Source organism: Ursus maritimus, unplaced genomic scaffold (genome assembly GCF_017311325.1).
Source record: "Ursus maritimus isolate PB19 unplaced genomic scaffold, ASM1731132v1 scaffold_8, whole genome shotgun sequence".
Lineage (NCBI taxonomy): Eukaryota > Metazoa > Chordata > Mammalia > Carnivora > Ursidae > Ursus > Ursus maritimus.
Window position 1 is genome coordinate 51,391,331 of NW_024426996.1, and position 14,402 is coordinate 51,405,732.

Below are 14,402 nucleotides of genomic sequence, written 5' to 3' on the forward strand. Positions count from 1 at the left end.
GCATGCGTGTGTGTGAACATCCTTCCTTCAACTATTCCTCCAAGAATTTGGTTTCTCACAAAATTTGCCTCTTTCACCATTCTGATCACTCACCCAGGCAGAATGCAGCTCTCATGTAAGTACCTCCTTGGAAAGATGGGTCTACTTTGGAACTCAGCGAAGGTCATGTCACTCATACACGAAATATGGTTGGAAGAATACAGCCTATCACCTGGACTAATCAAAGCCAGTGTTTCCCTGGGATTAACAGTCACACGTATGTTTTGAGTTGATAGTCAACTCAGTGTAAAAGCAGGGAAATTTCCTGGAGAAACCTGATGGAGAGTGCTTCAAAGTTAAGAGTTCAGCCTTCTCCCCAACCTCCTTCCCCTCTCCACACTGTGGAGATATCATGTAGAAGGGGCCAGCCAGACAGTATTTCATGTTATGCTAAGATGAAGTCCAGGCTCAAGGTAGCTGCTGTGATCTCTAACAAGCCAGTATCTTAGTTTCAATTACATTTGGGCAGGGGGGCGGTGCTTAGAGAGGTTATTACATTTTGCTTTAAACAAGAACTCTAACTCCCCATGAGAAACTTTGTTGTTCCTAGGATACTGAGGACATAGCAGTGTCCATGGAGATGGTTTACTGAAGGCTTGAAAGTTTATCTGGAATTATTTAATGCAGTTACTGTCCTGATTCCCCACACCCCAAGCTATGAATCCTAATGTCTTATTTAAAAACTTTAAAAATGTATTAGATATTTTATCTTTCAATACAAGGCACTGAAAATCCTTTTTGACAAGAAGGGGGTATCATAAAAAATATTCCAAGAATGAACTATGTAAATTTGTGGATATAAGGTGGGTTGTCTACAAGTTTATGGTTTGTAGTTTAGACTTCCTGCTGTTATCAAAAACCCAGGGACAAAACTTCAAGGCTAAGTTAACTCCTCTGTGCATCTGCCAGTTCAATTTTTTTCTTTCCCTCCACCAACAATCGCCTATCAAAGAGTGACTCACTTTGCACTTTCTAAGTGCTGTCTCTTACATGCTACATTGCTAAGTTTTGCTCCTAGTGATCACTGCATATATAGTAATCACATGATCACACTTAATATTCTGATGGTTTTATTAACAAGTATATAATACATATATTGCATACTGTATATAGTATATGAGGACTGTACAGTACAAATGTTCACAGTTTGACATGACAAAATGTCATTACTGAATTCCCATTGGACTACAGAGTAGAAACAGAGAAGGTACATTAAACATTCACATCTTTAGTAAGAAAGATTACCAAAATGTTTCAGTATTCGCAAGTATACTAATGCATGCTAAAAACCTTTACCCATTCAGTCTTATTAGCTTATAAAATATATTACACTTTATTAAAAATTTCTGCATAGTTTATACAAGTATTAAAGTACTGTAAATGTAATAATCCTGCTATACTTGCAGGTATGGTTTAAGAGATGCTAAGCAGAAAGATTATTTTGACCCTCTAACACTAAATACATAACAGCAAAAAAAAAAAAAGTGCTAGTATTTGTAAAACGTAATATTGTAGCCCTCGTTTAATGCACGTAAAATGGCTTTGTAAATGTATTAAGTGAATTTGCGACCATTTAGAAATTGTTAACCTCGACTGAGAAGAGAATAAAGACAACTCTGAGAAACTTCATGTATAACAGCAATTCCTTCAAGATGACTGTGTATTTTCAAACCAAATTATTTTAAAATCTTAAGATCTTTGAGATTGTCTTTAAAACAATCTAATCAGGAATGCCGTAGAGATATACAGTATCAGCAATAAAGTCTTTCAAATTCCACATTAGTGCAACACTGATAGTGCAGATGGGTGTTTAATAAAATATACATTTACATCTATAGTTCCCCTATAAATCTGTTCCAAGGCTCTTGAAACTTCCATGTATTTAGCGTTTCCTTGGTTGACCGTAGCTATGCTGCTAACACATCCTCCACACCAGATGATTTAGAATGTTAATGCCCATTTATGATGTAGATTCACATTTTAAAACTCTAACATATGATGGATTCAGCCTTAATTTTTCTGACTTCCCCAAGATGACACTTGGACAATAATCAAAAGAAACTCTATAACAGAATTTATACAACACTAACTTCATGTTTACAAATCATTCTCATCAATGTAAAACATTGCAATTAAAACCACCACTGATAGTAACATGGCACATCATTAAAACCACATGTTCAAGGGCATCTTATCTTGTACTTGAGGTCTTCCACAATAACAGCTAAAAATGCCTAAGAGACTAAATTTCTCAACTATCATAGTAAAATACAAATATATATAAAAAAGGAAAATTTGGTCAAGAGCCAATCAGTAACTAACGTACATAGACCAGCAACAGGAACAGAGAATGGCCTCTCTGGGTTACCTTTCTTTCAGAGTTAAAATGGGTCTTTGCTAATGAACTGTTAACATAACCTAAGCAAGCTGAATAATAATGGAATAGTCTTTGCAGGGTCCTGCTTGCTCTTTTGAACACAATTTAAATATGCCATAACACACACATCAAATTCCATGAGAACCTACGAAGCTTTTCTATCAACTGGACTCACACTCAAAGCTAATTATTCAAAGATGGTCAATTCTACCCTTTTTTGCCTTTTTTCCCTACCTTCTCTATGGGCTGGAACACACACCATGACTGGTCATCTCCATTCCAACAAAAAAGTTCCTTGCATTCCAACTTGACTCTTCAGTGTGTTGTAAGAGCCACTTCTAGAATTAAACACTTTGGCATGAATGTGACTAAGCATTTACAGTACTTTCCCAAGAGCCATTTTTATCCCTCAATTCATGTCATAGTTGCAAAAACACAAACAAAAAAAGCCCAATTAGGAGGTTTTAATATTCTAAACAAATTTCGCAGTGCTTACCAAAAAAAAAAAAAAAATCAAAACCAAGTGCCAGGAAGATAACAAATTACTTTGCATTTCTCAACTACATTTCCTTTCAGTCGGTGCCCAGGGCTGATGAGTGGGATCTCTTAGGTGCACAAGTCCCTACAACTAACTTTTATTAACACAGCGCCATCAAAGTAAGCTCCCCATGTGATTTGTAGGCCTCCAGAATCACTCGTTCACTGATGTTTCAAAAAACAATTGAACAATGTATTCCTCCCAGTAAGGTTGTGTTGGATCCTGAGTTTCGGCTGGGATCAATCTTCAGGATTCCATTCTTCTCTCGTCTCTTCCGTCCTTTATTGAGGGATGAAGGCGCATCTGGTTACATGCACCCACATTTGACCACCGTCTCCCACTTTCTTCCAATTTAGGACCAATGACATTTCTAGGCATGAATTATTTTTATTGGCATTTAGACTATGGTGCTCAAAAGCCAGCTTTTGAAAAAAAAAAACACAAAACACAAAACACAAAAACTTCCCCCAAATAATGGCGCTATTTATCTTTACCATAAACACGAGTCATTTCCAGGTTCTTCTAATGGGATACTTGATAGTGACTGATTTCCAAATCTTTAATAGTAAATGTTGGGGAATTTTGGAGCTCTAAAGAGATGAATCTCTGAACTGTGGTTTTCTGTGTTTTTCAGACATCTGTCCCCCGAATGAAGGTATGTGTGCTTCACAACTAGATTTACAAATCATGTCACTGAGGTCTTAACTGAATGCATCACGAGAGCCTCAGCAGAGGCTTACTTGCCATACACCTCACAAACACAAGAACAGCCCACTAGGCACCCTACGGTTCACACACACGCGTTTCTGTATAAAAGCTGTACGATTAATTTGATACGGGAATACAATTACCACTCAACGTTTTCCTGTTGGCAAAAAGCTGCAGTAGGTTGGGTAAGAGAAAGGCCATCCATATTCTTACCCAAAAGATTTTTTTTTTTTAATACCATTACTAGGCAAAATATTTTTGTGGTGTCCCGACAATCATTGGTTGCTGAACCACATTAGGGACATCGGAGGAATGGTGACAGGGGCGGGGATAACTCCATCCATTTTCCGCTTTGCTGTTGGCTTCTACAGTTGAGCATAGCATAGAGACTGAAGTTCTGGGGACGCCCTGCGCAGCTAATCCCATGATGAAACCTCACCGGAGAGCCCTAGCCTAGGAGGAAGGGCCGGCTTCCTTCCTTGCCCCCGCCGCTTCTCCCCTGCACCATGCCCCTTTGTTCTGACGCCATGTGAGGCAAGGAGAGCATTCAGCCCTTTACTGACAGACATCACCCGCCTAAATCAGCAGCTCTGGCTCAGCTCCAGGGCTGGCAAAGACCTCCTTGTTAGCTGTAGGCACAAAGGAGTGTCAAGGACTTAATTTAGAGGACGTGATAAATCCAAGCTGACAAGCAGGATTTGTGCAGGGCACTGGAAGGGAAGAAGAGTGGACGGAAGGTCCTACCTGAATCTCGCTGCACGGCTACCTAACCAGGGAGAGGGTCCACCCTTCTTGCTGGCGAGCACAAAATACGATCACAGGGCACAGAGGTATGAATGTCCCTGGCAAGGACTTGCAGGCTGGATACTGTATTTCTAATACATTTACTTTGACATTCTTTTGAGAAATACATGGAGAAACCAACAATTGGTTATTTTAAGTTTACATGTTCCCTTGTTCTCATTACATTAAACGTATCTGTAAGAAGGGTTTGCTTAGCATCCCCAGAAAAAAAAAAAAAAAAGTGTTCACATTCTTTAGGTCTGACCCGTGGTAAGGAGAGGAGGATTAGAGAACATCTACTACTGACCATATGGAAATTTGAATGATATAAATTCAGAGATTCAGACCAGCTGAATCCAAATTAAAATGTACATGTAAAAAATGAGTTAGATCATGGGAAGGAGGAGAGAGAGAGAGCCGGGAGAGTGGGGAGCCACGCCGAGGCGGGAGACGGAGCCATTCAAACTAGCATGTGGCGTTTCCTATGGAGGGCAAGGTGGTCAGAGCGGGAGAAGCTTCGGTCACAGTCTGGACACTGGAAAGGTTTGATTCCAGTATGTTTTCGGAAATGTCTTGTTAGTTCATCAGACCGAGCAAACTTCCATGTGCATCCTTCCCATGTACATTTGTAGGGTTTTTCTCCTGCAAAAAGGAAAAACGGAAGAGCTTATTTTTCTCCTCAGGGCAAAAGGCTACTCATTAGTAAAAATAGTGCAGTTAAGATTCTGGAGCTGCAACTCTGGGCAAATATTATTTCCAAGGTATGTCCGTCCATGTGTTCCCCCAAAACCAACAGTGCCACAGAAACCATGGCAGGACAAACAAGAAACAAAGGGCTTAATTCTCTTAATATTTAACTGGCACTTTGCCCGTCTCCCCCCCTCCCCCAAGAAAAGATTTGTAGAGTTCTTCAAGCATAAAGCCACTGACATCTATTCTGAGCAGCTAGCAAATAATTTTGGTTTTGCCCTCCATAGTAGGGATGAATCACTTAAGAAACAACTTGCGATCTGTATTTATCTCCCAAGTTTTCAAGCTACTGAGGCTCTTAGTTATATGTAGTGCTTTCTACTTAGGAAGTCCAAATTGAAAGTGTGCGGGATTTCTTTATTATTTTAACAGTTTCCTAAAAATAAGAAGCGTGACAGACATTGGCAGGGATTTCAGCATCTTATCTTTTGTTTAGTCAACAGCAATTATGCCTAAGTATAATGCTCTAATTGAGATATACTAAAAATACAGTAATTCCTCCCCAGCCTGTCAGCAGTCAGGTCTCTCCAAAACCCTCCTGTGGGATAATGGTAGCTGGCAGGTGAGGAACAAGAGACCCTTGGGGGAAATCTTAGGGAGAGCCAGCATGAAGGCCCTTAGGAATAAAAAGGCTGTTAGTGGCAACCTTACATGTCTCTATGAGTTATTATGGGCATGTGGCCTCACCAAACAATTCCCGCTTACTATCCCTTGTTCTCTAGACATTTTAAGGATTGACATTCCTTGGTATTTCAGGAGCTCTTCAGAATTGTCTTATCTGCTTTGCCTCAGAGAATATAAATGCTGAGGTATTTTTTCCTACATCTAAATTGTTATGCGAATATTCAATGTCCTTTTAATCTTAGGCTGGAAGTTGGTAACATTCACCTCTCAGGTCGTATTAATACCCTGAGGATGCTTTTACTGGTTTCCTTGGCAGCCCTGCCTGGATATTCCTCTACACAAGGATATCCCTCAGTTCCCCCTGTAAGAACAGTGACAAAGCCCGAGAACTCAGTGGTCACAAGCTGACTTTCCCTCTCCCCGGGAGTCACTGAAACTTCACTCCACACCACCCGTTCGTCCCTTTTCTCTTCCCAATCCCAGAATTTCCTTATTGTGAACATTCCTAATACGAATGACTCAAAAACAAACAAACAAACAAACAAACAAACAAACAAACAGGGACATTCTGAGTGAAGGGAAATGTGCCCGGGGACAACTACTATACTAGAATTTCACATCCAGGGGCTTGAGGTTAGGTCAGATGAGGCCTGCTGTCATCATGGATCGCCCATACTGACTGATGAAGCAGGCGGTGTATGACATTTCTATATGGATTCTGGAAGCTGTTCTGCTCATGAAACATTCAAGAGCAAATAGAAGAGTCTTATGTTTTCTTCACCCATGTCATCATTTTTGGAAGATCTGGCCGTATGCTCTACGTTCAACCCTGGGCAGAATAAACAATACCCCCGAACAAACAGGACAGGCTCCCTCCGTTTTAGAAGACACAAATCACCCAAATATCTTTACTTTTCTGTATCTGTTCTGCATAAAGAACTGTGGTTTTTTTGCCTTTGTGAATCTGATGATGTACCACATTTATTAAAGGATGGTCCACAGGAAGGCCGCATCCTTGATGAAACGCCCATGGCTAAGAGCACTTTTCCCTCTGTTCCAACAGCCTTTCCAACCCTCTCTCTCTCCCTGAAACACAGATCACAGAACTCCACGTGACTGGGAGAGACCTTGTCATGGCGATCATCTCGAATCTATTCTAACTTATTACAAAAAGAAACCTTGCCCGAAAAAGTGAGTTTTTCACGACCGGCAGAGAGATCTGTCGACAGCTCTGCTCCCTTTTGAGATGCCTGGACCATGTCCTTACAACCACCTTCGAAGGCTACAAGGTTTGCTCCTAACATGCCATCCCACTGTCATGTCTTGAGAGGCACAGACGGAGTGCGTCTTGTCTTTCTGGTACCTGTGTGTGTTCTTCTGTGTGCTTTCAAGTGAGAGCTCTTAGTGTACACCTTGTTGCACCCGTCGTAGTCGCATCTGTGTATCCTCCGCTTCCTCTGAGTGTCCGGGGACTCCACAGGTAAAGGTCTCTTCCCTGGTTGTACTATGACTGATGGGTGATTCCTACGAAAGCCAATGGGAAATGTAAAATACGGGGTGAAAGCCTCTTTCCTTTCCTTCAGTCTATACCAAAGGCATTAACGACACTAGGCAAAAACAAACGAACAAACAAAAAACCCGACAAAATAAACAAAAAAGAAATGAGCTGATCAAACCCAAGCAGCACTCTGCTAGAGTCAGTCAACAAACACGGAGCGAGCACCTACCATCAGCCAGGCACTGTGCTTGGCACCGGGACACAAAGATGAATAAAAACAGGGTTCCTGCCCTCGAGGAGCTCACACTCTAGGGGGAGACAGACATGTAGATAAGTAATGACAGTAAGAAGGGTTAGGTGCTATGCTAGCGGGAGCTGCAGGTGCTAGGAGAGGCTCTCTCCCTCAGTAACCATCTGCCTATTTATAGAACCTGGTGGTACGAAAGCACTGCTCAATACGGTTACAATGTCTTTGCACAGGTTGCCTTGGTGCTCACTCATTGCTCTGTAGGGACGAATGCAAAGGGTCAACTTCCTAAAGCTCAGGCAACCCCACTAGTTATATCTACATTTTCATTTTCTCCTTTACTGGCGATGAGCGTCTCTTAAAGATCACCAATTCATATTTGAGTTTCAAATTCTGGCTCTTCCTAAATAACTAAGTAACTAAATAACGGCACTGCTGTTTTTCACCACCTCAAACCTTTACTGTTGCTGTCATTCCTGCGCGAGGGAGAATTTTGGTGCAGTGCCTGCTCTCGGGCACCTGGCGTCTCCCTGCCTTCCTCACCTAGACCTGTTCCTGCGTGGGCACACCTTTCCAGGGCGGCTTTGAAATCTAACCATGTCAAACACCATTGCTCTAAACTTTCTCTTTTTTTGGAAGGAGAGAAGAGGCAGATGGGGAAGAGCTGGGGAAAGTCTGTAAAGCTTTCTTGGGCTTCCACTGCTGATTAATGTCAGTAATTAAAAAAATTCTAATCTGTTCATTTGCTTTCCTAACGACTAATTACTTGATACATCACAAGCTTATGGAAGTGGCCTCCGACCGTAATGAAAGACTTCTTTGTCTTTAAACTGGAATCTAAAGTTCTTAAAATGTCCCAAATAATATACGAATTTTTCTGTGGAAGTGTGGATGAGGAGAGAGGCAATCTGACGGAGGCATAAGCTTGGGAGATTAAAAAAAAAAAAAGGATAATAAAATTCCACCATAAAAATCAAAAGAGAGCCCCTGAAATGAAACTTATTTGATCTTGTAAAAATCTCAATACATGTCCCCTATCAGGAACTCTTCCAGACACGCTAAGTAACTAGGAAAAGACTAAAAGGTGCATTGATTTTAAGTGACTGTACTTATTTCTCACTTCTATTATTAGCCAAGAAAACTGGCAGTTTTGAGTCTTTACCTTCCTACCCTGATGTTTAACAGGGGCAATACAGAAGAATAAAATAGCCAAGTTTAGATGGAAAAGTGAACATGGGGGGGGGGACAAGGACTTCAATTATATATATGTACACACAGAGAGAAAATAGAAAAGTGACAGATCTGTGGACACATACAGTTTTCAGAAAGCTAAATTATTCATTTAAAATCCTTCAATACAAAGAAAAGAGTTATCAGTTTATTTTCAACCTGAATGCCACTGATTGAAATGTTTCCTCTTCATTAAGAGAACTTCAGGAAATAAAATGGTAGGGGAAGAACTGAATGGTTAAATACCTCTCCTCTGTCTCTGGTATACTGGGGGAATATCCCAAGTGATTTCAGAAGTCTCTCCCAATGATTAGATTTTACGGGTTGGGAATCTGTCTAACAGTTTCTGTGTGGTACTTAGGACTGCTTTTCCCAGCTTATTTTGCATAGAAAGGTACATTAGAAGGCTGTGTGCTCCAACGTCAAATCCCAGCTCTGTCACGCATACTCCCAGGACCCTGGGCAAGGGATTTATCCTCTCTGTGCCTCCGTTTCCTCTGTACAGTGGGGATGATGGTAATAAGATGACCTCAGAAAGCTGTGAGTAATGTACACAGAGCACTGCAGGGTAACATCTGTTGCAGATGTAAATCGGCTGAACGGTAGCTGTTAGTATTCTGAGGTTCAGAAACCCAAATGCTAACTTTGACCCTACAACCTGTTCAATTTCACAAGGAGCTTCTAGGGGGACGTCCCAACACCAGGAAAAGGAAATCACTGCTCAAGCCAACGTCTACCTTGAAAGGTAGTGCCATTCTGAGAGTGGCTGGGGCCCCATCTCTAAGGAGCCAGATGCTGGGACAGGCAGCAGCTGAAGGGCGGGATCTCGAGATTTCCGCCTTTCTGGACTCTCCACTGCTCATTTTCAGAGAGGCTGTTTGGGATCATTACAACCAAGAGTTAGAACAGCTATTAAGTATCAGATACCTGCTCACTGTTGTGAGTTAAGCTGGCCCCTCTTAAGTTTGCTGTAATTCGCAGACACAATTAAATGGGGAGATCTGATCCTCAAGCTCTTCGTTCTAAATTTATTTCACACGTGTAAATGTATTTTAAAAAAAGGAATCTGATAGACATCTGAGTGCCTTTAAAAATAATCCTAAAGCTGTAACTCTTACGTTCAAGCAAATGGATTTCAAAGCTGTATTTTAAAGTCCGCCTTTGGAAAGGAAGGGTTTCCGGAAGGCGAACAGTGGGGCTGCCTCATCGCAATGGTACTAGGCGCTTGGTTTCAATCGATTCTTTCCTGGCTAGCTGGTTTCCTATGTGGGCTGCTACTGGGCACATTCCAAGACATTACTTAATCACATCTGTGAGAGAATTACTTAAAGAGTACATGTCCCAGTTGTGGCTCATCTGTTGAATTTTTTGAGGAGCAAAATGCATTCTTAGGTCAGCATTAAAATAAGCATATTACTCATTAATCATTAGAAGCCGCTGAGCTTGAGATCGTCAAAAGAACATCACTTTAAGTAAGCAAAAAGTATTTTCTTCTCAGCAGCACTTAGAGCACAGAACCTGCTTTCAAATATTCTTCTTCTACCACGGTTTACATTGTCATTCATAATCGCCCCGACTTTGGAATAACCCTTTTTCAGTCCACGGAGCCTCCCTCTCTCTGCGGGCACTTGGCCTTACTGAGCTGGACAGCATCTTACTCATCACCCGGGCAGGAGTCATGACCAGTGCAAGTCATGCTGCCAATCACCTTGCCAGAGACACCTGGCAGAACTCGGCCTACAAGGTGTGTCTGTTCTGGCTGGTCTCTCTGTGTCTCCTTTCACCTGAGAGCAGGAGCGGGAGGCCCTGGTTAGATGGGGACTCAGTAGGAAGAGCACTCATCAGGTGGCAGGGGATCAAGCCCGGGCCCCACTGCTGTTCGCAGTGTGATTCTACGCGAGTTATCTAATGTCTTGGCTCACCAGTCTCCGTTTGCTCTGACTCCCACATGCTCGTTGTGGGGGAATGAAATAATTCCTTTGAAAACATGTGGGAAAGTCTCATTGGGGGTGGGGGCTGGGTATGATGCCAACTGTGAAAGGTAATAATGTACGAGTTCATCAGACACACTCTCCCCCTGCTGATGTGGTGGCTCGTGAATTCATTCTCTTCTTCATCTCTCAGGGAGCAAAGCATAACCCCTCCGCCCCAAATAAATGACTAGGACTTCAGTGGGCAATTAACACGACCCTATGATGAAGGCACCTACTTGGGCTGAATGTGGATAGAACTAGAATGTATTTTAAGTTCCAGAAAATAGCTGTTCAAAAGCCAGAGGATTCACACTCTGTTGCAGAACGACTTGGGTAAGAAAGAGGGGAAAAGATGGAAGTAGAAAGGTGGGTAGAACACTATCTCAAGTTGGAAAAAAGTGCTATGAGAGAAAGATGATGGAAGGGACCTGGAGGGAATGATAACTATTGTCTTGTACTAGGAAGCTGGCCATTGCAGCCAACCTCGAAAGTGCGACAAGACAATTTTAAGAAAAATAATTACAACCGATAATGAAAATAAAGAGGAAACGGAGGCAGCAAGACTGACTAGGCCAAGGTCATACATATGGTGGAGAGCAGAGCTGGGATGCACGGTGTCTGGCCCAAAGGTCATCTTCTGAGCTCCTACAAACACAGCCTCCAGCAGAAGGCATGGCTATCTATTGTGGCAAATCCCGTCAGAGATGCTACTTAACTTGCGAATGACACCCGTCACATTATAGCAAGTTATACCTGAAACAGACCACTGTTCAGTGCTTGGCTGTAGCTCAATAGAGAAAACTTCCCCCTGGATGGCAGTTCTAAAGCTGACTGAATATACTAAGAGCAGATGTAATGAAAAAGACCAGAGAATAACGGGTTATTCCAACACTGAACTTCTCTGAACTACACGGACAACCTTCTGTTGCCACCACTATTTACAGGTCGTTCTTGGACTGACTTCCTTGGGCTTATGGTTGGTCTGAAAATTCTGATTCAAGACGTTCACCATCACAGAAACAGTATTAGAGGTGACACCTGAGAGGACGACGTGTGTCTTACGAAGTTTTCAGGACCCAACCTTAAGCAGAATGTCTAGAATACCAAATTCAATCCATATTGGGGTTAAGATTACGGGGAAACTATGTATAATCTGGAAAGATTAAAACAAAACACACCGAGATAAGAACGACTGATGTGACAAGTGGCAAATCGTGAGTGATCAATTTGCTGCCAACTTGACGTAAATGTCGTAACGTAGTCCATACAGCAGAACACGCTGCCTTTGGAGAGACTTCCCCATCTTTCCCAGTGGCTGCCCCTACTGGAAGGTGTTCCTGGCCATCCAAACCACACCATGAGGTGGAAGCGTGTGCTTCCAATCCAGGTCCCAAGATGCGTGCTGCTATGCAAATGTCGGGCAGACCTGAACATACTTACTCTTGCAACAGTGCTTGCGGGGGGGACACTGAGTTCATTAAAGGGGGTGACATTTCTTCAGGATAATAATCTGTCCTCTGTGGTTCAATCCCAGGTTCTATTTTAATTTTTTTCTGTAATATAGGCTTCTCATATGATTCAATTACAGGTACTAAAAAATAAAAATAGAAAAGTCACTCCATGTACAATTTACCAATTTCAGCTTTTAAACGTTTACTGCACAGCTTCTATCTACAACATTGACGTATGGAGTATCTGTTTACGTTTCGCAAAATTATAGCAGAAAGCAACTATGGGGGGGGGGGGTTGGCAGAATAGTGGTGTTTCCCCCGACCACTATGACCACTATTCTGCCAGCAAGCAGCATGCATAGGAAGCTGGCCTTTGAGCGCACTGGCCCCCAAAGGGTTCTTTCTTACATTTTTGGGTGATCTCCTTTTAACCCCAGTCTTCTGCCTACCACCAGCCAGTAAACTAGGTGGCTTTTAGTAACCATTACTTATCACCACGATCAAAGGCATTTATTAAATGCCATTTTAACAGAACCATGTCGGTGTTCAATAAAACAAAATAGAAAGCCAGGATTTTTACTATCCCGAAGTTGACAATTACGCAGTGAAAGTAATCATTTTATGGCATTAAACAGCCTGATTCCTGGGAGCTCTTCCAGTATCAACACTTAAACACACACACACACACACACACACACACACACACACACACACACACACACGACATCAGAAAGGAAATGCCTCAGGCCAGCGGACTCTAGGGGAGTATCTCCTCGAAGAGTACAAGGGCTCTTGGTTCTGTCTCTGGCAGAGCGCCCCGCCCCGCCCCAGCGCCGCCACACCGCCCGCGGGTACAGACCGCCCCCCAGCACCGCGGCACCGCTGGCGTTTACCTTGCATGCTGCTGTTCGAGTTCTCCATCTCCTCCGACAAGGAGACCATGAGCGGCTGCTGGAGGTGGCTGGTGTACATGAAGGGGACCGGCTGCACCACGACGGGCTGGATGACGGGCAGTATCCCGGGGCTGCGGATGCCGTGGCGGGACAGCGCGGCGGCCATCACCGGCGGCATGGACAGCGGCACCCCGAACGGCTGCACGCCGGGGGGAGGCGGCGAGTACTTCTTCATGGGCGGGCTGGAAGAAGGCATGCTCAGGCCGGGCGAGGCTCTCCGGTGCGAGGGCTGGAACTTCAGCGAGGAGGGAGAATTCCCCGCAGAGGGCGGGGAACTCCGCTTGTTCACGGTCAGGTCCACCGGCTCCATCTGCATCCCGTGCGACAGGCCCTCCGGGGTCTGGAAGAACTTATCCGGTAACGGTGTGGAGTAGATGACGCCGTACTTGTTGGGCTTCATCGACTCCATGTAATTGGATGGGTACGACTATCGGGAAGCAAAAACAGAAGCGTCGAAGCCGTGACACAGGTGCATTCGCTTTGGAAACGTGAACGAAAACGAGAATGTACTACAAGGCACTCTCCATTAGGTGGGCGCAACAGGCGGTTTACATTTAGATGCCTACTGACCCTGAAACAATGCTGTGAGGGCGCTGGTCTCATCAACGTTAAGGTTAACGGGATAACCGTGTCACAGGAAAAATCGCCAATTTAATTCTAAGGTGAATCCCCTGTCAAATGTTGAGGTTGATACCGTGAAAAATTCTAAAACAGGTCATGAACAGAAGACTTCCTATGGGCCTTGATCGGTAGGAGTCAGTACTGGGGTTCACCGACAGCCAGCCAAGCCAATGAACTCCACTGCTTTGCTGATGGGGCTTCTCAGTAAGCAGGAAATGCTGTCTTTCCCCTCAGGCGCAGGACGTTTGTAGTTCTCACCATACACTTGTGTATAATAGGGAGAAAGGGAGCTGCACAGCAGTACCTGCGGGGGCGAGGGGGCTTCATTTTCAGCTGCTGACCAGTCCACACCTAGGGTGACCTGACCAACAGTCCTGGTTTGCCCCAGGACAGTCTGGTTTGAGCACTAGAAGCCCTACATCCCACGTGATGCCTCAGTCTCAGGCAACCAGGAGGGTCAGTCATGCCACCCACCTCCAGACACTGAGGCCACCTGCTACTGTGTAATTTATGTTCTTGACCCCAGCTTGTTCGATGCTCTTATTCACAGTGTGAATGAAACTGTGCGGGGTGGCTTGATGTCCAAATCTGCACATGACACAGAACTGTA

At 43.6% G+C, this 14,402-nt stretch overlaps 1 protein-coding gene across 2 annotated transcripts in view; it reads right to left on the reverse strand.

Annotated features, from left to right (window-relative positions):
- Positions 1 to 1,092: 1,092 nt before the first annotated feature.
- The window catches only part of KLF3 (Kruppel like factor 3), a 36,632-nt gene continuing 23,322 nt past the window's right edge, over positions 1,093 to 14,402 (reverse strand). The window contains exons 1-4 of one of the 2 annotated variants that reach the window (XM_040625054.1): positions 13,112 to 13,627; positions 12,208 to 12,358; positions 7,183 to 7,343; positions 1,093 to 5,087 (exon numbers count right to left, since the gene is read on the reverse strand). In XM_040625054.1, the coding sequence (XP_040480988.1) occupies positions 4,906 to 5,087; positions 7,183 to 7,343; positions 12,208 to 12,358; positions 13,112 to 13,580 (963 nt within the window). In that variant the 5' untranslated portion in view covers positions 13,581 to 13,627 and the 3' untranslated portion in view covers positions 1,093 to 4,905. Of the gene's footprint in view, positions 5,088 to 7,182; positions 7,344 to 12,207; positions 12,359 to 13,111; positions 13,628 to 14,402 lie in introns of those variants that run through there. The other variant, XM_040625053.1, reaches the window with a different exon arrangement.